The sequence below is a fragment of the Pinus tabuliformis genome, chromosome Q, assembly GCF_031772625.1.
Source record: "Pinus tabuliformis cultivar Carrire ecotype Pingquan chromosome Q, CPIR1, whole genome shotgun sequence".
Lineage (NCBI taxonomy): Eukaryota > Viridiplantae > Streptophyta > Pinopsida > Pinales > Pinaceae > Pinus > Pinus tabuliformis.
Window position 1 is genome coordinate 100,642,594 of NC_142296.1, and position 27,465 is coordinate 100,670,058.

Consider the following 27,465-nt stretch of genomic DNA (forward strand, 5'->3'; position numbering starts at 1 on the left):
ACACTAATCAACAGTTGAAGGCAATGTAATTATTCTGTCTTTCTGCTTAACAAAGTGTGCAATTTGAATGCATGATAGTCTATGAATGGAAGTATCCCGACTTCTGGACAAATCAAAGGATTTTTTTTTCTCTGCCTGTTTTAGAAATTTGAGTTCAAATTCTTCTATAGATTAACACCTTTCTGTTCCTTGCAGCTAAGCCACAGATCTACATTATATGGACATTGGCATTAAAAAAAGGTCAACAAGAGAGTTTTGTAAACCTCGGTAGACAGGATTGGTGGAGAGAAGAATATAGGAAGTTACTGCAACGCCTTTGTAATCAGAAGGAAATTAGCAAGAACACTTGCCAATCATTCCTTGGTAATGAAGATCTGAAAGAAATGGGTCAGGATTCAAGCTCAAGTTTGGATGCGAATGGAGACCTACAGGAGCACTTTGGATTGTCTGGTGAGACGAAACTAGAAGTTAACTCTTTAGGCGAGGTATCTCTTATCATTGCCCAAGTTATCATTTCAAGCTGCAAGCAAAGTCATAAACTGTTAAATCTGTGTTTGTATGTTAGCTATCTATCAATTTATTGTGCTTATGATTTTCTCTATGTTGCATGTTTTTCCCATAACATAAGGCTTGAGAGTGGGGTGTAAACAACTTTTTAGAACAACTGGAAGCCCCCCCGGCCCCCCAAAAAACAATAAAAAACCAAATTTCCAGGCAATAGCAAGAATACATTCAAAATGTTGGAAAACATTACAAAAGTTCAAAACAATAATAAAAATATTTAGGGAGCCCTAAGGGTTAGCTCAATTGGCCGAGTCCCAATCATTAAAGGACCTTTTCTATTGAGAAGTCATGTGTTCAATTCTCTTAACACCCTTGGGGTTAGGATTTGTGGTTGATGTTGAGAAATCCTTAGGGAAGCAATTAGAGTTGATTTCTCTTATACTTGATAATTGCTTGTGATTATGATTTGACTTTTTATTACTTTTTATGATGTTCTGATCATCAAACAATCACCAAAACCATAAACTATGAAGATCACAAAATAGACACAAGATGTAGGCTCCAAGCCAGAGCAAAACCCCTTCAAGGGGAAAACCCAGAAAATTCTTCTTTTCTTATAGAATCAGATCAAATGGGAAATCCAAGGCCCAAACACTAAGACAAAGACCTCCCACAAGACCCAAGTCAGCCGTCCTTTAAAGCTTCTTCAACAAGTCAAAGTCTCCTCAAGTCACGGTAGTCAAAGCCTTCCAAACTAGCACAAACTTCAGATTTTTGGCCCCTGCAACAGAATTTCGGCCCTTGAAATGGATCTTCAACTTTGGCCATTACATTTAGGTCTGCAATTTCGCACGTGTGGGAGATTTAGGGCAGATTCTCTCTCTTTTGACCTTTGTTCTCTCTCCTTTGACTTCAGCTCCTCTTCTAGCCTTTTTTGCTTGCCTTTTTCCTTCTTCTTGGCACAAAAATCAAACTTTCTTGAGATGCTACAAATGAGGTTGAATTGTGTTCTATATATACACTTTCTAGAAGGTCGAATTACTCCTTCCAAGACCGACTTAGTCTTGTCTGTGTAAAATTGACATTTTTGACTCAAATAAAATTATTTTTCCATTTTATTTTCAAAGTACAAATGAAACTTGACTCTAGAACAATAATTTGACTTATGATAAATACTTTGTAATATCCCCAATTTTGATTTTCAGCATTAGAGATGAGTTTGGGGGAGGACGCAATTTTGGCACCGAGACTTAGGAGGAAAAGAGAATATTGCGGCTCTAGTGGAAAGTGGGGACCACAAGAAAGATAAATTCAACCCAAGGAGAGAACTCGCACTCTTGGAAGAGAGAGGAAAGAGAAGGGAGTGCGAATTAGGAGAGAGAGAGAGTGGGAACCACAAGGAGAGAAGGAGCCATGAATTATAAATAGAGCAAGAGGCATTCATTTGGTCATTATTCATCTATTCAGAAACTTGTCTTTGACATAGCACGCTTGAGCGAAAGCCAAGTCTGCAAGTGCTGTTTAGCACGAGTGTCTCTGAGCGGAGATCTCAACCCTTGCTTCGGTGGACTTCGAGTGCTAGCCCAAGGAGGGAGTTCCATCCTTTTCCGATTGTTCCATGTTAATTTTAGGTATGTTCTATGCTTAGAGAAATTTACTTCAATTTTTCTATTTTAGCTCAACATCAATTCTAGATTAGCAATCACATCAGCATGATAGTAAAGTGCAAATAGAACATAAACATAAACATCAGAAAACAAGCCAAGACAAGAAGACACACGATGTGGCATTAGCCAGGGACAAACCCCAATGTGGGGAAACCCTTGATCAATTCTTCTTATATTCTTCAATAGTTCAGCAGCGAGAGAGATAGTACAAATACATTTGAAGTTAACACTTTGACTTGCTCAAATAAAAGATCTTCACCATGAAGATAACACAAAGCAGTTATACTCCTAGCACCAAGGACTGCAGCTTGAAATGCTGATAGAGCAGCCCTCAATCTTCAACTGATCTGCAACATGTGAAGCTTCTAGAATAAGGTTCTCCAAGGTGAGAACCTTACACCACCATGCTGCTCCTTGTAATGCAGTCCTTCTAATATCCTTATGTTGTTGGCTATGGCCTGCGGCCTAGCTCAGCAAGACTGAGCTTGAATAAGGTCCAAAGTACTGTCTCCTAACAGTCCCAAAATCTGCCCAGATTTGACTTGCAATTGTTCTCCATTAACAATAGCTTTGCCTTCCACAAGACCATCCTTCACTTGTCGTCACCGGTTATGGCACCATGGTAAGTTGCAGCCTATACCAGCCCTCAAGCATGCACCCAAACAAGCTACTAACACTGTGGCTAGGTCCCTCTTCTTTGCTTCTGTTCTATGTAGGATTATAGGGCTAACACCAACCCCTATAGTCACCCAACAACCCACAGATTAGGGCTCTGATTCCTTGTGCAATCTGCTGTCCCAAACAGCCTTGATAGAACTCGCTGTCACCTAAATAAACATATATCCTTCACGCTGTAATTCTAGGTCCAGCCTTCTGATGAGGGCCTCACAAACTACGGTTAGGAGGGCTGTGAATAAGGGCTTTTTGTGACAACAATAAGGAGCCTTTCTGATCTGTGTATCTATCTTCTTGACAGCAGATTAAGGCACAAAGGGACTGCGCATAAGGGCATCTTTAAGGTAGTGTATAAGGGCAGTTGATTAGGTCTCTAGTAAGGCATGCGTTTAGGGCATAATGGCACTTTTAAGACAGCGGATGTGTCTCCTCCTTTAGGTCATCGTTAGGGCTTCCTGAAACAGTGATCTTGGACAATGTTAAAGCCTCTCCTTGCTGCATTATAGAAGCCTCTTTTAGGACAGCGTAGGAGCCTCTCTTTGCTGTGATAAGACTCCTCCATGACTGCGGCTAGGGCATGCTTCCTTGACAGCCTTTAAACTTCTTTTTGACAGCGTCTAGGGCTTCCTTTGACAGCGTTGAAGTTCCCTTTAGATAACATGTAGAAACCCTCTACTTTATGCTAGTAGAGCCTCATCTTGACTGCATATAAGACTGTGTAGAGCCTTCTCCTTTTGATTGTGTCTAGGGCTAGGGCATCTCCTCTAGGGCAGCGTATAGACCTTCTCCCAAGGACTGCATATCCTCTTAGAGACTTCTCCTTCCACCAAAACCCAAACAAGTGGAGAGGAAGAGATCACAAGAGGTGTGTCTAAAATGACTTGCATGCCACCTCTATTTATAGTGCAACGTTGAGGTTGAGTGGGGGTGATTTGGTTGCTCGCCAACCTTGACGAATTGTCACATAACACAAATAAATTCATATCTCCATGAATACATGTCAGAACTGGATGATCTTTCGATTAATCCTACACCTCTTGATGAGAGGAATCCAAGAAAAATATCAGCTGCCATGAATAAGAAGATCCACATGGAGTTTGGCCCTAGTTGCCAATTTTAACACTCCCTTTCAGCTAGGGAGAACTCCATTTGCTAATCCATCTGCCAGTCTGCACTATCTCTGCCATCAGTTCCTTGCACTGCTCTGCTGTGCTTTACTGAATTATGAAGAAGAAGAAGTGATCGAGAATGTATCATACCATCCTCTACTGACCGGAAGTCAGTCCCATATAAAAGTGTGTTTCATACCATTCTTATTGATCCAAAATCAGTTCCAAATAAAGAGAGTGTATCATAACACTCTTACTGATTTGAAATCAGTTCCAAATAAAGAGAGTGTACCATAACACTCTTACTGATCCGAAATCAGTTCGAAATAAAGGGAGTGTATCATACCACTCTTACTGATCCGAAATCAGTTCCAAATAAAGAGAGTGTATCATACCACTCTTAGTGACCTGAAGTCAATTCCAATTGGTCCCAGATCAATATCATCCTAGCATAGGGAGTAGGGTAGGTACACGATGCATCCATTGGTACTACTATGGTCCCTATAGTCATTTCCCTACTCATTGGCCAGATGAGAGGTACTTCCCATGAGTCCCAGACTGCATGGGTAGGATGTCTCAGCAGGAGAAGGATGAACCACTCATCCTGCCTACATGTCGCCATGGGGTATCCCAGGGGAAGGCTGAACCACTCACCCTGTACACAACAAATCACTAGGGGAAGGCTGAACCACTCACCCTATGATTGTGTCTCAGCAGGAGAAGGATGAACCACTCATCCTGCCTACATAGCAAACCACTAGGGGAAGGCTGAACCACTCACCCTATGGTTTCTCATCGCTCCAAGAAGTACCCCCAAGCCCCTGGAGCTCCCAGAGCTCAAAATCCATATCATACAAGACCTTCAGGAGAGAGTCTCTCCATGACTCCTAGTCGTTCTCGGAAAGTCAAGAATTTGACCTTTCCCAGGGGCTTCATTTGAATATCGGCGACCTACACATCAGTCCCAGAGTGATGGAGCCTTCTTGCTCCACATTGTACCATATCCCAGATAAAGTGGTACCTGGTGTCTATATGCTTGGAGTAATCATAGAACAAGGGATTTCTCAACAATCGAATCCCCCTCTGGTTGTCACAGAAGATCACGATGGTATCCAACATGTGTCCAAACAACTCACAGAAGAGCTTCCATAACCAGAGAGCTTCACAGGAGGCCATACTCACAACTATGTATCCGGCCTCATCGATGCTCAAAACAATCGACTTCTGCTTCCTGCTCATCCAGGATATTGAAGCAGAACCCAAAGAGAACCAACACCCATAAGTGCTCTTGCGATCCTCCACACTCCTTGCCTAATCAACATCAAAATAATCATGCAGTTTCATATTTCCGATAGTGTATCTCAATCCATGAGAGATTGTGCCCCGAAGATATCTCAAAAGATTCTTGGCTCCAATCCAGTGAGGCTCAACTATATATGAGCTCAACATCTTAACTGCAAAACATATATCTGGACGAGAGCTCACCAAGAACATCAATGCTATTATGAGTTGACGAAACTCAGAGGCATTTCTCAAATCAGGTCTGGCAGTACTACCACATAACTTCTTAAAGTTAAGCTCCATCCGGGTAGTCACGGGCTTGCAGTCCACCTCGAAATCCAGAATCCAACTCCCTCTTACTTTTGCCAATGAGAGGGTCTGCACCTGTTAGAAAGAGGTCGTCCTCATAAGGTACCAGTATGAGAGGTCTGTCATCCACAACCTTAAAGCAATGGTTTGCATCGGCTTCACTCCTAATGAATATCAACTTCATTAGATAGCTATCAATCCTCTCATACCAAGCCCGGGGTGCTTGCTTCAAGCCATAGAGAGCTTTCTTCAACATGCATACATGAGATTCCCGATCATGAATCTCAAAACCCATTGGTTTGTTCCACATTTGTGGTCTTACATGAGAGGAATGGCCCCCTTGTAAGCTTTCCTTTGGTACATCTCGAACATGTACCTTCATGCTCTTCTTTGAATTCAGGAATCCCTGTCACCATCTGTCTCACATCGGGTAGGGCCTTACAATGAAGATGGGCAGACCTCTAGTGCCATAGAAGAGATGAGTCACACAACGTGGTCCCCAATGGACTTCTTGCAACTTGATACAAATTGCCAACCCTGAACCGAAGAATAAAAGAATCATTAAAATTCCTTTTTCAAACATGTGCCTTTCCATTGATGAATGCCACCTTGAAACCTTTGACTTCCATTGCCGAAATGGACACCAAGTTCTTTTTGAGATCAGGTACATAAAGAACTTCTTGTACATGAATTGTGCTACCCTCATTCAATTGAAGGGTAGCCCTTTCCGGGATAAGTTGCATTGTCTCCAAGAATAATCTCCACGATTGTCTCCTTCTCTATCAAATTAGAGAGTGCTTCCTTGCATCTGATAAAGTGGTTGGAGTTCCTTTCTTTCTTGAAAAGTCGGCCATTTCCTTGATGACCTGCATTCCTTTATTCCTTTTCCATTGTACCTGTAATTCCTTCGATCATTGAAGATGACCCTGGAATGATTGTTATCATCATTAAGTGATGTGTCCCTTCTATTCGGACACTCCTTCGCATAATGGCCAAACTCATTGCAAGCAAGGCATTTTCCTTTCCTTCCACCCTTAGTGTACTTGATCTTTGTAGCAACTGGTGCATTTGATGGGGGCTCAGGGATTTTACCCTTGACGTAATCCAGCACTTCTTGCTCTTCCAATGTTAGATATTTTACGGAGCTTGACTTCAGCTGGGAAGAGGGATGAGGAACTCATTGAGCCTTTCAAGTTTGACTTTGTCCAACTGTCTAAGGTGATTGCTCTTTTGCCTCACCTCTGATACCATGTTAATTTTAGGTATGTTCTATGCTTAGAGCAATTTACTTCAATTTTTCCATTTTAGCTCAACATCAATTCCATATTAGCAATCACATCGGCATGATAGTAAAGTGCAGATAGAACATAAACATAAACATCAGAAAACAAGCCAAGACAAGAGGACACAAGATGTGGCACAAACTAGGGACAAACCCCAATGTGGGGAAACCCTTGATCAATTCTTCTTATATTCTTCAATAGTTCAACAGAGAGAGAGATAGTACAAATACATTTGAAGTCAACACTTTGAATTGCTCAAATAAAAGATCTTCACCATGAAGATGACACAAAGCAGTAATACTCCTGGCACCAAGGACTGCAGCTCAGAATGCTGATAGAGCAACCCTCAATCTTCAACTGATCTGCAGCATGTCAAGCTTCTAGACTAAGGTTCTCCAAGGTGAGACCCTTACACCACCATGCTGCTCCTTGTTAGATGAATCAACCTCAACGCAGTGCTTCTAATATCCTTATGTTGCTGGCTATGGCTTGCGGCCTAACTTAGCAAGACTGAGCCTAAATAAGGTCCAAAGTACTGTCTCCTATCAGTCCCAAAATCTGCCCAGATTTGACTTGCAATTGTTCTCCATTAACAATAGTTGTGCCTTCCACAAGACCATCCTTCACTTGTCATCACTGGGTATGGCACCATGGTAAGTTGCAGCCTGTACCAGCCCCAAGCATGCACCCAAACAAGCTACTAACACTGTGGCTAGGTCCCTCTTCTTTGTTTCTATTCTATGTAGGAGTATAGGGCTAACACTAGCCCCTATATTCACCCAACAACCCACAGATTAGGGCTCTGACTCCTTATGCAATCCGCTGTCCCAAACAGCCTTGATAGAACTCGCTGTCACCTAAATCAACATATATCCTTCACGCTTTAATACTAGGTTCAGCCTTCTGATTAGGGCCTCACAAACTGCAGTTAGGAGGGCTGTGAATAAGGGCTTTTTGTGACAACAATAAGGAGCCTTTCTGATCTGCGTATGTATCTTCTTGACAGCAGATTAGGGCACAAAGGGACTGCGCAAAGGCATCTTTAAGGTAGTGTATAAGGGCAGTTGATTAGGTCTCTAGTAAGGCATGCGTTTAGGGCATAATGGCACTTTTAAGACAGCGGATGTGTCTCCTCCTTTAGGTCATCGTTAGGGCTTCCTGAAACAGTGATCTTGGACAATGTTAAAGCCTCTCCTTGCTGCATTATAGAAGCCTCTTTTAGGACAGCGTAGGAGCCTCTCTTTGCTGTGATAAGACTCCTCCATGACTGTGGCTAGGGCATGCTTCCTTGACAACGTTTAGATGTCTTTTTGACAGCATCTAGGGCTTCCTTTGACAGCGTTGAAGTTCCCTTTAGATAGCATGTAGAAACCCTCTCCTTGCTGCTAGTAGAGCCTCATATTGACTGCATATAAGACTGAGTAGAGCCTTCTCCTTTTGACTATGTCTAGGGCTAGGGCATCTCCTCTAGGGCAGCGTATAGAGTCTAGACCTTCTCCCAAGGACAATGTATTCTCTTAGAGACTTCTCCTTCCACCAAACCCCAAACAAGTGGAGAGGAAGAGATCATAAGAGGTGTGTCTAAAATGACTTGCAAGCCACCTCTATTTATAGTGCAATGTTGAGGTTGAGTGGGGATAATTTGGTTGCTGGCCGACCTTGACGAATTGTCACATAACACAAATAAATTCATATCCCCATGAATACATGTCGGAATCAGATGATATTTAGATCAAATCCAAGAAAAATATCAGCTGCCATGAATAAGAAGACCCCCATGGAGTTGGGCCCTAGTTGCCAATGTTAACATTCTAGCAGTGGGAGTTCGAGTTTGTGTGGAGACACTAGCAGCAGTGCAAGGATTGCGCAGTGGTTGGAGGAGACACTTGGGAGTTGAGGAGTGAAGGGAGTTTGGACCTAAAACTTGAGGTGGAGTCTGGGGAAGTGTTGTGGGGGATTTTCTAGCATTTTGGTGGAGCAGCAAATGCAACATTTGCTATAGGCTACACCTTTTGCTTGTGGAGGAGGGCCAAGCATTTGGGGTCAGTTTTGGAGTGTCAAAACTAGGACAAACCTTTTCTGGTTTATTCTAGGTTTTTGACAAGGAGCTCAAAAATAATTTGGCAAAATTTTTGGGGCAGATTTGAGGGGTCAAACAGGGGTCCCAATCCAGGTAGCAGCTAGAGGAGCTAGGGTAAATTTGGGCCGAAATTTTGAGGTCAACATTTGGCCAATTCCTTCGTGGGTTTTTGTGGGGTGGAGAGGCCGAGGTTAATTTCCCAGAATTTTTTGAGCAACGGAGGAGGCCCTAGCAGCAAATCTTCACACCCAGCAACGCATTTCTAGGCAGTTCAACGCAGAGCCAGGAGATAGAGCAGCAACATATCTGAGGGGGACTTCTTATTACTCATTTGGGATTAGCTAGCTTGCCTTGAGAAAGCCCAGGTGCACTCTTTCCAGCACCTCATTGTACCCTCTTCATATTATAATAAAATGGCTCAGTAGCGCAATTTTTGGCTTTAAAATGGTATTATGATGCTTGAGTATTTTTTTTTTTTGTGTTTTGGCTATGTTTTCTTTGGTTATCATTGTATATTTCAATTAAGAATATTACAGTGGTATCAAAGCCATAATCTTGGCCCATCTTGTGGGAAACCCTTTGTTCTATGACAAGACCAGGAGAAAAAAAAAAAAAACACTAAGAAATCATGGGATGCAAAGAAAGGTTAGAATCAAACAACACGGTGGTAACCTTGAATGAGGTGATTAGGATGCAACAAATGATGATTGATGTAGGGGAGAAGTTGGTTCATTCCACAATTGGGAATCCGGACATGATTGCAACTGATGTGGAGTTATTGGGAGTAAACTGGAGGGCATACCAATCATTGGGCCATGGTATTCAAGAATCCCTCTCTTTTTGGGAGTTCTATGAACTAAGAGGCAGACACAAACCAATGGAGATTCAATGAAATTTTGCGGGGATGATGAGGAGGATTAAGGAAGAAGATGAGAGAGTAGTTCAAGGAGCCATGGTTGGCAAGGAGACAGTTGAGCATACTCTCGTTGATGAGATTCCATCCGTTGTTGAGGTATCCATTGATGAGGTATCTTGGGTTGTGACTGAGCTCTCAGGTGATAGTAGCACACAACAGGTTGATCAGGTGTCAGGAGACATCTCCACTGTTGATGAGGAGCCAATAGGTACAGGGGCATCTAGATCTATGACAGACTTGTTAGACGACAGTCACCTATAGCTGACTGGTGAGCATGTCTTGCATGTTGGGTTGTCTACGGAGGAGCATTTGGAGGCTCATGTTGAGCCCATGATGGAGGAGGATGTGCAGCCATCCTTTGGGCTAGCCATTGATGAGGGGCAACATAAAGACCACACATTGGGATTTCAGCACAGTTCGCTTTAGAGACGCACTGATAGGATCTACAACGTTATCAACCCATCCCTACGCATTGGATTGAGAGAGGTGGAGTTGTCTAGGCATACCAGAGGGGATGACTAGGTTAGCAGCACTGTTGAGTCACCATTTCCCATTGGAGAGAGGGAGACAAAGCTACCTAGTCAGATCTCATTTGTTGACCAGAGTAGCAGGATGAGACGATTGGAGTTGCATAGGGTGCAACATCCGCATGTTGGGGTTGTTTTATGTGCAGGAGTTCATGCATTCAATCCCTCTCTTGGGGTTGGATTGGTACCCTGTGGAGTAGGCTATGGAGATGGTAGTGGACCTGGGTGTAGCTCGGAAGGATATTCTAGGCACTGGGGATACTGGTAGCGTAGACTGGCATTGGGTTCCGGTGGGACTACCTATTATTTCCCAGGTATCCCGGTTGGCTACAACCTGATGGTACAATTGACCTAGCAGTTGAGCGTGCACATTCGCGAGGGGAGTCTCGGTCAGTACCTGTGGCCAACCTGTTTATGGACAGACTCTGGTTGTCTTGGTATGGCGTCTATACACTGGGTCACGAGGTGATCAACATACTTTGGCAGGAGTTTGTTAGATGAGGTGGTGTTGGCAGGCCACCCTACGATGCCTTGTATGGAGCTGGGGACTCTTCACTTTTGTGTGGGGCACAAAGTATGCAGAGGAGCAACGCAGTGATAGCATCATCGCTAACACATAGGGAGATTCACTTCTCAGATATCTCAGGGGCGGATTTGGAGTGAAGATCCATTCATCAACAGGTATAGTGATGCTTGGTGGAGGTGATGATACCGATCAGGTGTGGACTGACACATAGAGACACAACTCTAGGCCATCACATCCAGGGATGTGTGGGAGCATCTAGTATTGAGCAGTGGACTACAGGTTGTTAAAATTGGCAACCAGGGCAAAACTTCATGTGGGTCATCTTATTCATGGCTGATAATATTTTTATTAGATTCCTCTCGTCGAGAGGTGTAGGATTGATATAAAGATCATCCGATTCCGATAAGTATTCATGGAGATATGAATTTATTTTGATTATGGAATTATTATCAAGCCGACCTACAACTCATGTAGGCTCAGAAGCCCAACAGTCGCATCTATTCACCCACCAACGTTGTGTATAAATATAAGAGGACTTTTCCTCATTTGGACTCACTCATCTCATCACATCTCTCTCTCTCTACTGCGCAGATATGAGTCTCTTCTCTACTGCGCTGAAATGGGTCTCTCTCTCTCTCACACATGTGAAGCCGGAAGCTGTTGAATTTGAAGCTGCAACTGCAGAAGTAAAGATTGACTTGCGTGGCCTAGAAGATCTCCTCATCTGAACTGCGCTGTAGGTTCATCTGAACCTCCTCTGGAAGCCGAAACTTTTGGTGGTGGAATGAAGTCAATCCGACGAACGGTTTGCAAGATATCGACTGCCCTAGTTTGAAGCCGGAAACTGCTGAAACTGAAGCTGCAACTGCAGAAGTATAGATTGACATGCGTGGCCTAGAAGATCTCCTCATCTGAACTGCGCTGTAGGTTCATCTGAACCTCCTCTGGAAGCCGAAACTTTTGGTGGTGGAATGAAGTCAATCCGACGGTCAGTTTGTGAGATATCGACTGCCCTAGTTTGATAATGAAGCCGCTAATGCTGATGTCGCTGATCTAGGGTTTGCTACTGCTGATATGAATAAGATTTATTGTACTATTTCTCTCTGCTGAATTATTGAAGATAAAAGAAGATTTGATCAAAGGGTTTCCCCACACATTGTGGGGTTTGTCCCTGGCTAGCTGCCACATCTTGTGTCTCTTGTCTTGGCTTGTTTTTTATCGATCGTTTAATGTTCTATCTGCACTTTACTTTATGTACATGTGATTGCTAATCGGTGGAATATAATAAGAAAAAGAAGTAAACTGTTATAAGCATAGAACATACCATAACTTAACATAGTATCAGAGCTGAGGTGAAGACAAAGCCCGAGCAAGAGCAAGAGCAATCATTGAAGAGAAGATTGGCAAGGCTATCCTAAAAGAACTATGGGGTCCTCAACACTCTTTCCTGCCAAGCTCCGTGAGAAAGCTGACTATCACGGATGGAAGATGTCTATCGATCTAACCCTTGAAGATCAAGGAGTGCTGGACCATGTAAGAGGCAATATTGTTGAGCCTTCATCAAATGCATCTGCTGCTGCCTGGAACAAATGGAAAAATGGAGAAGTCAAAACAAAGAAGATCATCCGGGACTCTATCGACAAGCGCTTGGTGGCCTACATCTCTGATCTAGACACCTCCAAGGAAATCTACGACAGATTGGTGAGTTTATTTAAAGTTAATGATGCAAATCAAGTTTTGTTTCTTAGAAATAAGTTGAGGGAAATCAAGAAGGGTAAAGATGAAAGTATGCAAGCATACTTCTTAAGAATCACCGAGATCAAGAACGATCTCCTATCTATTGGGGAAACCATTACTGACAGAGAAATGGCACTCACAACTCTTGGAGGATTACCATCTGAATGGTATGTGTTCAGGACTACTCTTCTGCAATAATGTAATTCCTAGTTTCGAGGAATTAATGGCTAGATGCATTCAAGAACAATCAAGGGTAGAAGAGCAGGAAATGCCCTTGCCTAAAGGTCCTCCTGCTGCTTTTTCTTCTCATGCTAAGAAAAGAAATAATTCTGGGTCTAAATCAAAAGGAAAGGCTGGACCTAAGGGTGGAAGAAAAGGATGATGTTTGATCTGCGATAAAGCAGGTCACTATGCAAGGGAATGCCCTGATAGAAAGGACTCTCACCGTGACGATGATCAAAATCCCTCTCATGGTAATCGAAGGAATGGAAAATTCAACAACAAAGGAAAAAGGAATGCGGGAAATCAAGGAAGAGGGCAACCATTCAAGAAGGCTAGAAATTCCAGGTATGAATCTAACACTGTTGACGATAAGGCGGCTGAATATTATCTACCAGCTGCTCTATCTACCTCCGCTCCTTCGGACTCAATGGGAACTTGGCTCATTGATAGTGGTGCCTCAAGACACTTCACTGGTTACAAAGAAGTACTCTATAATCTGGTAGAGAAAGAAACTAACCTGGAAATTGTCCTTGGAGATGACATGAAATACCCAGTGAAAGGTGTAGGCAATGTTTCTCTTAAACTGAATCAAGGTAATACGATTCACTTACAAGATGTATTATATGCACCTGATCTCAAAAAGAACCTGGTATCCATCTCGGCAATGGAAGACAAAGGCTATAAGGTAACCTTCAGCAATGGTAAGGTACGCATATGGAAAAATAATGTTAAAGATGCTTTCACTCTTGGGTTTCGAGTTGATTCTTTATATCAAGTCGGTGGAAGTCCGCTAGGTGTCATGTCTTGTGACACATCGCTTCAGTCCGAACTTTGGCATCGGAGGTTTGCCCACCTTCATTACAAAGCTCTACTTGGTGTAAAACAAATGGTGACAGGGATGCCCGAATTCCAAGTAGAGAAAGAAGGTGTATGTCCGGGATGTGTCGAAGGAAAGCTCAAAAGGGGACCGTTCCCCTCAAGCCAAAGCAAGACCTCCGATGTATTACAGTTGGTTCACTCAGGCATATCTGAGGCTGGCATTAAGAGGGAGACTACTACACCACATACTCTTGAGCAGAATGGTGTGACAGGAAGGAAGAACCACACGATGATGGAAGTTGTCCGAGCCATGCTACATGATCAAAGACTTCCAAAGTTTCTATGGGCTGAAGCTGCAAACACTGCCGTATATGTACAAAATCGATGCCCTCATCAAGCATTGGGTTCCAAGACTCCTGAAGAAAAATTCACCGGTAAGAAACCTGATGTTTCTCATTTAAAATTTTTGGAAGCCCTGTATACTTTCATGTGCCGAAAGAGAAAAGAAATAAATTGGGAGCATCTGGAAAGAAGGGAATTTTCGTGGGCTATGGTGAAAATACTAAAGGCTATAGAATCTATGTAGCCGGTCAAAGGGAAGTCATAATTAGTCATGATGTCACCTTTGACGAAGATATGGCTCTCAGCAAGGTGATCAATCTTTCGACTTTGAGGAGCTCTCAAGAAGCCGACACCAGGGAACCGAAAGAAAAGGATGATGAATCAATGCTTGATGTAGAAGAACCCATGGATCCAATTGATCCTCCTCCATATGAGCCTTCCTCTTCTAGGAAGAGGCCTTCATGGCTTAAGGGGTTACTTGATGATGCTGAACGACATGTTGCACCCCGAGGAACCTTTCGTGAAAGTAAGAAACCTAATAGGTATCAAGGATACCTGACCATCATGAGCATGATCAGATGTTGTCAAGCATCAAGTATGGAAGGATGCTATGACCGAAGAATATGAGTCTATCATAAGAATGATGTTTGGGAAGTAGTTCCCAGACCCTTGGACAAGACAATTGTTACTTCAAAATGGCTTTACAAGATAAAGCATGCAACAGACGGAAGCACGGAAAAGTATAAGGCTCGTTTTGTTGCTCGAGGTTTCTCCCAAAAGGAAGGTATAGACTATGATGAGATATTTGCACCTGTTGCCAGATATATCCGCTCGATCATAGCCCTTGCCGCTTCACAAGGATGGAACCTACATCAGATGGATGTCAAGACTGCGTTCTTGCGTGGCTCGATCAAAGAAGAGGTCTACGTGGAGCAACCCGAAGGATTTGAGATTTATGATTGAAAATCTCATGTATGCAGGTTGAAGAAGGCTCTCTATGGGCTAAAGCAAGCACCCCGAGCATGGTATGAGAGGATCGATAGCTACTTGATGAAGCTGGGATTCACTAGGAGTGAAGCTGATCCTAACCTTTACTTTAAGGTTGAAGATGACAAGCCTCTCATACTGGGTGTTGTATGTGGATGACCTATTTCTAACAGGTGCAAACCCTCTCATTCTCAAATGTTAGAGGGAGATGGCTTTTGAATTTGAAATAAAGGACCAAGGACTTGAAGTGTGGCAGAAGCCAAGGGAAATTTTCCTATCTCAAGGAAAATATGTGGTAAATATATTGGAAAGATTCGGTATGTTGGACTGCAAGCCTGTGACTACCTCGAGGATCTTAACTTTTAGAAGTTATATGGTAGTGATGTCGGACCAGACTTGGGAAATGCCTCTGAGTTTCAAAAACTCATTCGCATTGATGTTCTTGGTGAACCTCCGTCCGAACATATGTTTTTCAGTTAGCATTGTGAGCTCATATTTGGTTGAGCCTCACTGGATTGATGCCAAGAATCTTCTGAGATGTCTTCAGGACACAATCTCTCATGGATTAAGATACACTGCCGAAGATGTGAGACTACTTGGATATACTGATGTCGATTGGGCAGGCAGTGTGGTGGACCGTAAGAGCACTTCTGGATACTGTTTCACCTTGGGATCTTCTTCGATATCCTGGATGAGCAGGAAGCAGAAGTCGGTAGCTTTGAGCACCGCCGAAGCAGGATATATTGTTGCTAGCATAACCTTGTGTGAGGCAGTCTGGTTGCGAAAGCTCTTCAGTGAGCTGTTTGGATTTACATTGGATACCACTGTGATTCTCTGTAACAACCAGAGGTGGGATTCGATTATTGAGGAATCCCGTATTCGTCAATTGCTCTAGCAGATAGACATCATCTGGGATATGGTAAGTTGATGAGCAAGGAAGCTCCATCACATTAAGATGATGTACAGATTGATACACCTTGTCAAAGCCCCGAGGAAAGATCTAATCTGTGATTTTCCAAAACGACTTGGAGTCGGCAAGAAACCTTTGTATCAATGTTGTTAAAAGCGCGATCGGGATTTAATCGGCGCCGGGAAAAAAGCGGAAAAAATCGTTAAAATCGGGAAAAAATCGGAAAAAAGCGGGAAAAAATCGTTTGGCACAAAAATATTCATTTTTTTTCATTTTTTTTTCAATTTTTTTAATATCTAAACCATCTACAACATAAAATAAATACATTGACACATAAATATGATAAAAAAACTAATATATAAGATGTTTAATATCATTTCTAGCGCTAAAATCACACATAACATTGAATCATGTCCTGAATAGTAAGTCCTGAGTCCCAAGTCCAACTCAGCCTCAAAATATCAACAAAAAATATGATAATGTATCTCATCATGTCATAATGTCATATACAATAAAATGAAAGTCTAATCCTATTGATTTCCTCTGCCCCTCTTGCGAGAATATGGCACAGCTTTCTCTTTCCCTCTAGATGTAGAAGCTGGTGCCTGTGCTGGTGGAAATGGCAGTGGAGTCTGACGTGCTCTAGAAGCTGAAGAACTAGTAGTAGCAGCTACAGGAGGCTTAGGTGGACAGAGACCACGTCCTCTACTGGTGGTAGTGGTAGCCCGGTAGCCCGGGTAGGCGGTGTCACCTCCTCCTCCTGCTCCTCCAACTCCTCCTCCTCCTGCTCCTGCTCCTGCTCCTCCTCCTCCTCCCCCTCCTCCTGCACTAACCAATCCTCAGTGGGATCCATGAGAGGCCTCTCGGTCTCAACCCTCCATTCAGCAGTGGTGTCAATCCCATCCAATGAGATGGCTTCCGTATCAGGTGTCTTCTCTAGTTGTTTCACCCACAATCGAAGATTGTAGTAGACATAGACCATGTCATTAAGTCTATGGGACTCCAACCTGTACAAAGTTCATGAAATAATAAATTAATAATTAATAATTAATATTATAAAAAAAATATTGTTTAAAACTTTAATGAATTCAAAAATTTATTTGGAAATTTGCAATATTTTAAATGTTTAAGTGTTAACCTATTGCGCTTCTTGTTGTGTATTTTTTCAAATACACTCCAATTGCGCTCACATCCCGAGGAGCTGCATGTTTGGCTGAGGATGCGTATGGCAAGATTTTGCAAAAGGGGTACTCTGCCACCATACATCTTCCACCATGCGTCTACAACAAAATTACAAATAAAATTTTAAATAAACATAAGAAAAAAATGGAATTTGAAGAAACAATGAAATTTGAAACAAAGTTACAAAGTACATACTACAAACTAAAAAATACCTGGCATTTTAACCGTCCTATCAATGACAGCCATCTCAAAGCCAAATAAGCCACCTGACAACTTATATTGCTCAATTTGTCTAGAGATCTCCATACGTTCTTCTGAAGATCTCACCATCTTCTGGACACAGGTTAATAATCCTTCCACGACCTCAACATCAAAATTAAACCCACATGCATAAGAAAATGCAGGGTTCAGGAAAAGCCCAGCAGCATGAATGGGACGATGGAGTGTGTTGTTCCATCGCTCATCAATGACGTTCCATAGAAGGAGTTGTCTCTGGAACCCATCATCTCCCTTGTCATCATAGTAGGACCGAATGGCTTCTTTGGCCCTATCCATGGCTTCATACAAATAGCCCATTGCGGGCTTCTCACCATCAACCAACCGAAGAACCTTTACCAAAGGTTCTGTAACAGCGCACACCTCCTGCACTCCCGCCCAGAAGTCCTCCTGGTATGAAACTACTCTGCAGACGGCCTCTCCTTCTGGTTTGCGGCTCATTGACGAAGCACGCCACTCCTCTGAAAGAAACATTCTCTTCAAATCCCACATAGAATTCAAGAGGGATTGAAGAGATATGAAACTCGTCGCAAACCGTGTAATGGCGGGGCGCACCAACTCTTTGTTGTTGGTGCATTTTCTCATCAAGCTAAGCACAGATGTGTGGTTGTAAATAAATTTTGTGATGCTTTTTGATGAGTCAACAACCTCTTTGACAAAGGGAATTTTCCCTATGTCCTCTAACATCAAATCAATACAATGGGCAGCACAAGGTGTCCAAAATAAAGCAGGATGCCTGTCCATAAGCATTCTACCAGCAGCAACATAATTTGCAGCATTGTCCGTTATGACTTGGACAACATTTTCTGCACCCACCTCCAAAATAAACACATCCAGCAAATCACATAAAGTTTTTGCATCTTTGATTTGATCAGTTGCATCAACAGATTTGATAAACATAGTCCCCTTGGGACAACTAACCAAGAAGTTTATAAGGGTTCTCCCCTTTTGGTCAGTCCAACCATCTGACATAACAGTGCATCCTGTTTGTGCCCATGATGCCCTAAAATCCTCCAATCTTTGGGTGCAGTCACGCTTTTCATCTTGAAGAAGCCGGCCTCTGAAATCATAAAGAGAAGGGATTTTGTACCCCGGGCCAACACTGGCAATAGCATCAACAGTAGGTTGGAAAAATGGATTATTCCTTACAATGCTGAAAGGAATATCACTCCAGAGGAGAAATTTTGTCATCAACTTGTCAGCTTGTTCTTTTTCAGTTCTTTTTAGCATTGAACCAATAGTTGGTTGTGAACCAGGTGTGGTTCGAGGAACAAAATATGATGATGCAGCTACCGGATTGACTGACGCTGCAGTAGAACCAGTGCCACTTGGCCCACTTCCTTCAGCTGACCTTTTTAGTTGCCTTTTGAGTTCTTCTTTGGCCTCTCTAGTGTGCTCTAATTCTCCCAATGCTCTCATGGCTTTTTGGATAATTTCAGCATTTGTATTTAGACAGGGCCCCACATCATGTCCAGGGATTTGTGCAAGGTGGAACTTCAACCTGTACACCCCCCCGAATATTTCCTTTCCACACAACTTGCAATACAAGTTTTGTCTATCATTCGGAGTTTTAGGGTCACCATATTCCCAGAAAGGATCCAATTTCCTTGGCATGTTTGTTTTTGAATTTGCAAACCTACGGAAAAATAAGGATTAGGAAATAGGAATTTAGGATTACAAAATACAAATTACAATTTAGCATTTACAAAATTACAAGTTAATTATTTCCAAAATCCCAATTTCTAAACCCAAGTTACCCAACCAAATGCCAAAAAACAATGAAAATTCAAAAAAAATAAACAATGTTTAAAAAAAATGAGAAAATAAAAATAAAAAATTGGTTCTCATAGTCATAACAAATAACCCATCCCAAATCAATGAAAAATTTCAAAAAATTCTTTAAAAACAATGAAAAACAAAGTTTTTATAGAAGCAAAACAAAAAAAAATTAATCTACATACCTTTTTTACGGACAAATTGGTGATCTTGGCTTGGATTCCTCCTAAAAACGCTTGGATTCGCTCCCAAATCCGCCGGAAACCCTTCAGCTCCTCTCCTAACCTCTTCTCCTCCTCCTCCGCGCGCAGACAGCAAAATGACATAAAAAAAATCGTGTTTTGCCTATTAAAAGCCCGCTGCCCGCGCCCTCTGCGTTTTTTTCGCTAAAAATCGCGATTTTTTCGAAAAAATCGCGATTTTTTGAAAAACTCGCGATTTTTTCGAAAAAATCGTGTATAAAAAAAATTGCCGATTTTTTGGTGTAAAAATCGCGATAAAATCGGCTGGGCGAAAAAATCGCGATTTTCCGATAAAATCGCGATTTTATCGTGATTTTAACAACACTGCTTTGTATAAGGGTCCTGCATGTTGCATACATTGAGCTCTGGGAGCTCTAAGGGCTTGTGGTTCCTACTGGAGCAACATATTACCACAGGGTGACTCACCCTCCCCTGGTGGTGCACACTGGAACAAGATGATTCGCTCTCTTGTGGGACAAGATGATTCGCTCTCTTGTGGAACAGGATGATTCGCTTTCCTGTGTAGCAGGATGATTAGTTCTCCTGTGAGGCCTGGATTGATGTGTTCTCCATGGCAGCCTGGATTGATGTGTTCTCCACGGCGATTGTAGCAGGATTGATGTGTTCTCCTATGAGGACAGGATTGATTAGTTCTCCTGTCGAGGCATCCTACCCATGCAGTCTGGGACTCATGGGAAGTACCTCATATCTGATCAATGAGTAGGGAAATGAAGTTAGGGACCATAGTAGTACCGATGGACGCATCGTTGTAACTACCGTACTCCCTACGCTAGGATGACCTCCATTGATCTGGATCAATGATACTGGTCTGGGACCAGTGGTAGGAGTTGTACCATACTATGACGCTAACTTCGGGTCGGTTGAGACTGGTCTAGGATCAGTGGTACATACTCTGAGACTGACTTTGAGTCAGTGGAGGATGATATTGGTCTGGGACCATTGGAGTTGTACTCACTATGACGCTAACTTTGGGTTGGTTGAGACTGGTCTGGGACCAGTGGTACATACTCTGAGACTGACTTTGAGTCAGTATGATACATCCTCGATCATTTCTTCTTCTTCATAATTCGGACAAAAGCAGAGCAGAACAGAACAATGCAAGAGCAGAGCAGAACAGAGCAAAACAGTACAGATCAATGCAGGCAGAACAAGACAAAGCAGAACAGGCAGAATAGAGCAGAGCAGGGCAAGGGTCAGGCTGTACAGGGCAGTGCATTTGATGGATGAATAGTAACGACCGATAGACAGATTGCAGATGAAGTTCTCCATGGTTGAGAGGGAGTGTTAAAATTGGCAACCAAGGCAAAACTTCATGTGGGTCATCTTATTCATGGCTGATAATATTTTTATTAGATTCCGCTCGTCGAGAGGTGTAGGATTGATATAAAGATCATCCGATTCCGATAAGTATTCATGGAGATATGAATTTATTTTGATTATGGAATTATTATCAAGCCGACCTACAACTCATGTAGGCTCAGAAGCCCAATAGTCGCATCTATTCACCCACCAACGTTGTGTATAAATATAAGAGGACTTTTCCTCATTTGGACTCACTCATCTCATCACATCTTTCTCTCTCTACTGCGCAGATATGAGTCTCTTCTCTACTGCGCTGAAATGGGTCTCTCTCTATCTCTCACATGTGAAGCCGGAAGCTGTTGAATTTGAAGCTGCAATTGCAGAAGTAAAGATTGACTTGCGTGACCTAGAAGATCTCCTCATTTGAACTGCGCTGTAGGTTCATCTGAACCTCCTCTGGAAGCCGAAACTTTTGGTGGTGGAATGAAGTCAATCCGACGAACGGTTTGCAAGATATCGACTGCCCTAGTTTGAAGCCGAAAACTGCTGAAACTGAAGCTGCAACTGCAGAAGTAAAGATTGACTTGCGTGGCCTAGAAGATCTCCTCATCTGAACTGCGCTGTAGGTTCATCTGAACCTCCTTTGGAAGCCGAAACTTTTGGTGGTGGAATGAAGTCAATCCGACGGTCGGTTTGTGAGATATCGACTGCCCTAGTTTGATAATGAAGCCGCTAATGCTGATGCTGCTGATCTAGGGTTTGCTACTGCTGATATGAATCAGATTTATTGTACTATTTCTCTCTGCTGAATTATTGAAGATAAAAGAAGATTTGATCAAAGGGTTTCCCCACACATTGTGGGGTTTGTCCCTGGCTAGCCGCCACATCTTGTGTCTCTTGTCTTGGCTTGTTTTCGATCGATCGTTTAATGTTCTATCTACACTTTACTTTATGTACATGTGATTGCTAATCGGTGGAATATAATAATAAAAAGAAGTAAACTGTTATAAGCATAGAACATACCATAACTTAACACAAGTGAACATGGAGATGCATGGTGGTGCACTGTAATGTGTTGGATCGCATTGTGGAATTGGAGTGCCTTACATCACATTGAGTACACATGAGGAGTCACTGGTGCCTTGATGCAGACAGGACGTGGAGCAGTACAGGATGGTATAGCCTTATCGGGGGTATCCAATGGTGTACAGGGACAGGTTGCGGCTTACAGTGGCATGGCGAAGAGTACAACGATACTTGGTGGTATGCAATGACACGTGATGCAACGTAGTGGACTCTTGGAGCATTGCCCCCAAGGAAACTTATTGAATTGGGCATTGGGTGTACCATTGGATGCAACTCACTACATTGTTGAGCATCTGGGGACAATGTGTTTAGCAGAGATAGGGCTTCGAGGGAGCTATTAGCAAATCAAAGGCGAAGAGAGTGTCGTCCGTAGGATCACTCTTGAGCATTCCTTTGCTAGACTGCTCTCCATTTCTTCCTTGATCCTTGTAGCTTTACATGTTTCGGCCTTGAGAAGTTTGATGTCAGATTTTAATTTGAAGATTTCTCCATCCTTTGCTTTTAGTTGACATATCATGGTGTTTCTCTCCTTTTCTGCTTCATCTACCTGTTCTTCTGTGATTACCAATGTTGCCATTGTCTTCTTAGCTCCTTGTGCTAACTTTCTTGCTTCTTGTAGTTGAGATTTGAGAGAGGAGACCTCTACCTTGTACTGACCAATCTCTTCTTCAAGTTTGTTCAAGCTATTGTGCCTTTGTTCAAGTTGACATGACAGGGTATCTTCTTGTTTCTTTGCTTTATCCAATTGATTTTTCATGGATATGACTTCTTCATGATGCTTTCTTTTGGTTTGATGAAATTCCTTCTTAAGCTTGACAAGCTCTTCATCTCTTTCTCGTATTTGAAGCTGGACAAGGTCAACTTTCTTCCTTGTTTGGTCTTGGTCACGAGCTAGTGCTTTCTTCTTAAGTTCCTTGTTTTCTTTTTTCAAATTGATAATCTCTTCCATGGCCGCTGTAAGTTGAGTGAGGAGATCTACAAAATCTTTTTCATTCTCTTCATCTTCTAGGTCTTCTTTAGCCTTGATGTCATCATTCTCACTTTCAGCTTCTATGATGGGTTTTGGATTTTCTTCTTGATTTCCATCATCTTCTTGACTGATGGTCATGGTCAATGCTCCTTTTGAGTGAAGGTCATGAAGTTTGTCCCATATAACCTTTGCTGACGAACATTTTCCTAAATTGTTCTTTATAGAATCAGGGAGCCCATTCAAGATTGCCTTCATTTCTTTTTCATTGTACTCTTTGGATTCTCCATCCATCATGCTATCAACAATTACTGATTTCCAGATTTCAATGCCTTGAGTCTTTAAGAAATTCCTCATTCTTGCTTCCCACACATCAAAGTTTCCATTGAACCATGGAGCCTTCTCAAATTGATTTTCTTCTATTTCAGTGGTAGAGAGAGACACATCTTTAGGAGGATTGGAGACTTTCTTCCTTGTCTTCGCCATTTGTGTTCTAAAGATCAACCTTCAAGCTATTAGGCTTTGAGTGAAGGTCCCGGCTCTGATACCAATTTTTGGAAATACTGAAGGGGGGGGTGAATCAGTATTTCTTTTCAATTGTTATTTTACCAATTAAAACATTTATATTCAGAACACAAGATGAACAACAAGAATAAATTCTTTTATTAATATAATCTTTGCAATAAAATAGATACAAATATATATGATTCCAATCTGTTGCCAAGCACCAACTTGGACTTTTGTGAGGCTCCAACCTCCAGAGCACCAACTTTGTTTTGTCAAGGCACCAACCTTGGACTTAGGAGCACCAACTCCCAGGACACCAATCCTTCCAGTTCTGAGGCACCAACCTCAAGGGTTCCAACTCTCTGTTGTCAAGGCACCAACCTTGGATATAGGAGCACCAACTCCAAGAACACCAATCCTTCCAACTTCTGAGGCACCAACCCCAAGGGCTCCGACCCAATCTTGTCAAGGCATGTTTGATAGTAATGTTCTGCTCCCAAAACTCTTCTTTACTGAATTCTGTCTGTTTACAGCTTCACTGTAGTCTCCATGCTACAACATCAATGGAAACCAGTCTTCTTATGAAGAAGTCTATACAACTCTTCATATTGTCCACACAGAGTCTGCAAAAGTTATCTCATGATGATATCAAATAGCCATCATGATCTCTGATAATGTCTCTACACAGCTTTAGTGAGTCTGCTATTAGCTGCACTAAGCTCTGCACAAGAACCAACTCTCTGTTTCAAGCCTCTGTTCTAACTGTCACAGTAAATGCTTCAGGCGTGACTGCTTCTCTGCTGGCTACTTCTCCCTTCAAACGATGTCAGATAAAACTTTATTTATTACATCACAGAATTGTTCTTCAGAATGCATTATGTACCTGATTAATTCATCACAGGTCTGAGTCTTTCATAGGGTAACACGATCAACAGAGTTGCTCATCCTTCGACTGCCTCCTGTCCTGTTGGACCTTCGTCTTCCTTCTGTCCTACTGGACCTTCGACCCTTTTCTGTTCTGCTGGACCTACGACTTACTCCTTTCTTCCAGTTCGCCAACCTCCTTTGAACCTTCCTTGTTCACTGTTATAGAAGCCTGATACCTTTTGGCTTCCTCCTTGCTCGCTTGAGCTTTGGCTTCCTCAACGCTTGCTCGAACTTTCGCATCCCCTCTTGATCGCTTGGTCTTTGGCTTCCCAATCTACGCTCACTCATCCTTTCGTCTTCTTTTCATAATCACATATGGGTTTCACCAATGACCGGAAAGACACGTTTATTGGAAAGAGGCCAACTTGCATAGTAAAAAACATATTGAAGAGTTTTTCATCCATAGACTTGATTATTCACGGAAACCATATAAGAGAGGCTATAGCCATATAGAGGTCCCACATGCCACGTCATCCTTTTATTGCAATCGCAAGTTCTGGAGGTCTTTTATAAGTTGTGCCCAAAACATAGCCGATGGCTGATTCCCCTTCTGGATGCGATATTATATTAACTCCACAACTTTATCGTAATCGGCAGATTTTCACATAACATAGCCAATTCCTCGATACCTGGACGCGATATTATTATAACTGTTTTCAATAACTCCGTTGGGTCCATATATATATATATATATATATATATATATCGCAATCGGCGCTTTCAATGTGGCAAGGCTTTACAAGAGGCTTGCGATATGCGACGGATGTGATAATATATCAAATCATATTGCAATGGTCCAGTTGGGTCCATATACATATCGCATTCGGCAGTCTGGCGGAGTCAATTCTTTTGAACATTGCGATTCAACGAATGCGATATTTCAATAGGTCGTATTATAATGTTGCAGTGGGTCCGCATACATATCGCAATCGGTGGTTCGGGGGTGACAGCCCTTTATAACTTGCTTTATGAGAGTTCCGATAAGCGGATGCGATATAACAATAGGGCAGTTTATAATGGTGCAGCGGGTCCGCATATATATATCGCATCTATATATTATATACTCTTCTGCTCTTTGTTATAACCTGTTCGGGTCCATGTATTATCGCATCTATATATATATATATATATATATATATATATATAGATATATCGCAATTGCATATTTAATGTGCCATCCCTTTATAACTTATGATATGATGTTAAGCGGTGTTCCTTAGCAATCCTCCACCGTTGATCTGCTCACGATCCAACAGTCAACACTTAATCTGATCAACCCAAAACCGTCTGTTGATCCTTCGTCATCGATCAACCCGCGTTGGATCCAATGGCCTGCATGAATTTCAGGTGAGAAATTTGCAAGGGAAATAACCACCCGAAAAAGTGGTTTTCTCTCTCCACCCGAGTGCTATGTGTCGCCCATTGAATGGAATTGGGCGCTCTCCTCTAAATACCACTTACCACCTAGTGTCCACCTGAAAACCACTGCCACTATTACAAACCCGCTTATAGCTATTGAATGTGGATACACAGAGTAACGACTCTGCTCCAATAGCTCTTTCCGCTCTTCTCTGGTCTGATATGGCTCCACGATGGCTTCCGATACACTGCTCCAATAGCTCTTCTCTGATATTCCTCCTCTATCTCATGATATGGCTCCTCTGTTAACTGCTCTTCCGCTGGCTTCTCCTCTTGATGTGTGTTCCTCTTTGTTCCTTCTAATGAACAATATGGCTCCTTTGTTAACTGCTCTTCTGCTTATGCACCTCTGATATGTGTTTCTCTTTGTTTCTCGTGGCTTCCAATGACCTCTTCCTCTTACGCTTTGGCTTCATGCTTTATGATGGCTTTTGATAACTTCTTCTCTTGTTTCTCCTCATGGCTTCTTGCTCCGCTTCTCCTAGAATATTGCCATATTGACATCAATGACAATCTAGGTCAACATTTCTCACATATGGTATGACCGCAATCCCTTTTCCGCAAATGGTATGTCCGAGTTCATTATAATCTCTGGCTCACATAAGTTATATCTGCGTATGTCATAATCTCTGGCCCGGATATGGAATAATCGATGATTCATTGAAAAGCACAATCATGTTGGCATCGAATTTCCATATAACTTAGGTTACAACACATCATATGGCAGCCAGTGTCATGGTATGGCAAACATATATATACATGGTATGGCAGACAATGTTTTTGTCATGGAAGACAGTGTCATGGTATGGCAAACAACATGTATATACATGGTATGGTAGACAGTGTTTTTGACATGGTAGAAAACGTCACAATATGGCAAACAACATGTATATACATGGTATGGCTGACAGGATTTTGGTATGGCAAACAATATATGTATATATATATTATGACATGGCAAACAGAGTATCCATGATATGGTAGTCTCCCAAGTGACATGATATAGTAGACATGGTAGACAACTTGATGTATCAGGATGCACAGTATGTATTTATTGTTTCTCTTGATCAATACACTCTGTTTCTCTATAATACGGTTGGCATCAAGATGCTTTGTTTTTCTTTGTGATATGACTTCAACTCACATTGCTACTTTGTATGGTTAACATAATTGTATCTCGGCGGTATGAATGGCGTTCCAACCCACTTCATATAGTGGTATGCCTTCGTATATATATGTATATATTCATAGTAGTATATGTATAACACTATTGGCATCACAGTTAAAGTATATGTATGGTATCGTTCAGTCTAGACGCAGTGATGGTATTTATATGTTGCAACACTAATATTAGTATGGTAGTATAGTGTAGCAGTGTTCTTGATAAGACTTGTTCACAAATGTAGTTGTGAACAAGTCATGTGTAGGCCCTGAGCAACGTAATGATGATGATGATGATGATATTTGTACTTAGTACCTCTCTGTTGAACTTTCAATGAAAATCTAATAGAAGAAGAAGAATTCAGACTTGTTTTCCCCCTTGTGGGGTTCTTCCCTGGTCTTTGACCAAATCTCAGTGTCCTCTTTGTGCATGCTTTTCTTCTTGTGATCTTTTATGTTCAAATGTTATGATGACATCATTGTTCTTTCTGTATAATTGCTAATGATGTTTAAATACTATGGGGTGAATGCAACATGAAATGCAATTATCTAAAGCAAAGAACAATTCCGCCCTAAGAATAATTAACAAATGAGTACAACAATTATGAAAACCAAAACTAGCTACATTTCTCAACAAAGGGGAGGCTAACTCCTTATGGACCTGTTACCCACCATTTTGTGGGTGATATCCCTAGGAGAAATTTT

The 27,465-nt window shown here is 42.0% G+C and overlaps 2 protein-coding genes across 8 annotated transcripts in view; one reads left to right on the top strand and one right to left on the bottom strand.

Annotated features, from left to right (window-relative positions):
• The window catches only part of LOC149218427 (uncharacterized), a 374,566-nt gene that overhangs the window by 323,482 nt on the left and 23,619 nt on the right, over positions 1-27,465 (top strand). For all 7 annotated transcript variants that reach the window (XM_089383979.1, XM_089383978.1, XM_089383980.1 and 4 more), the window contains one exon: positions 196-485. In XM_089383979.1, coding sequence (XP_089240105.1) covers positions 196-485 — 290 coding nt within the window. The remainder of the gene's footprint in view (positions 1-195; positions 486-27,465) is intronic.
• LOC149218428 (uncharacterized) lies at positions 16,722-18,971 on the bottom strand. The gene is made up of 2 exons (XM_089382395.1): positions 17,033-18,971; positions 16,722-16,901 (listed from the first exon to the last, which is right to left on the bottom strand). Exon 1 carries the CDS (start codon positions 18,964-18,966, stop codon positions 17,278-17,280), a length of 1,689 nt encoding a protein of 562 aa, XP_089238521.1. The 5' UTR covers positions 18,967-18,971; the 3' UTR covers positions 16,722-16,901; positions 17,033-17,277.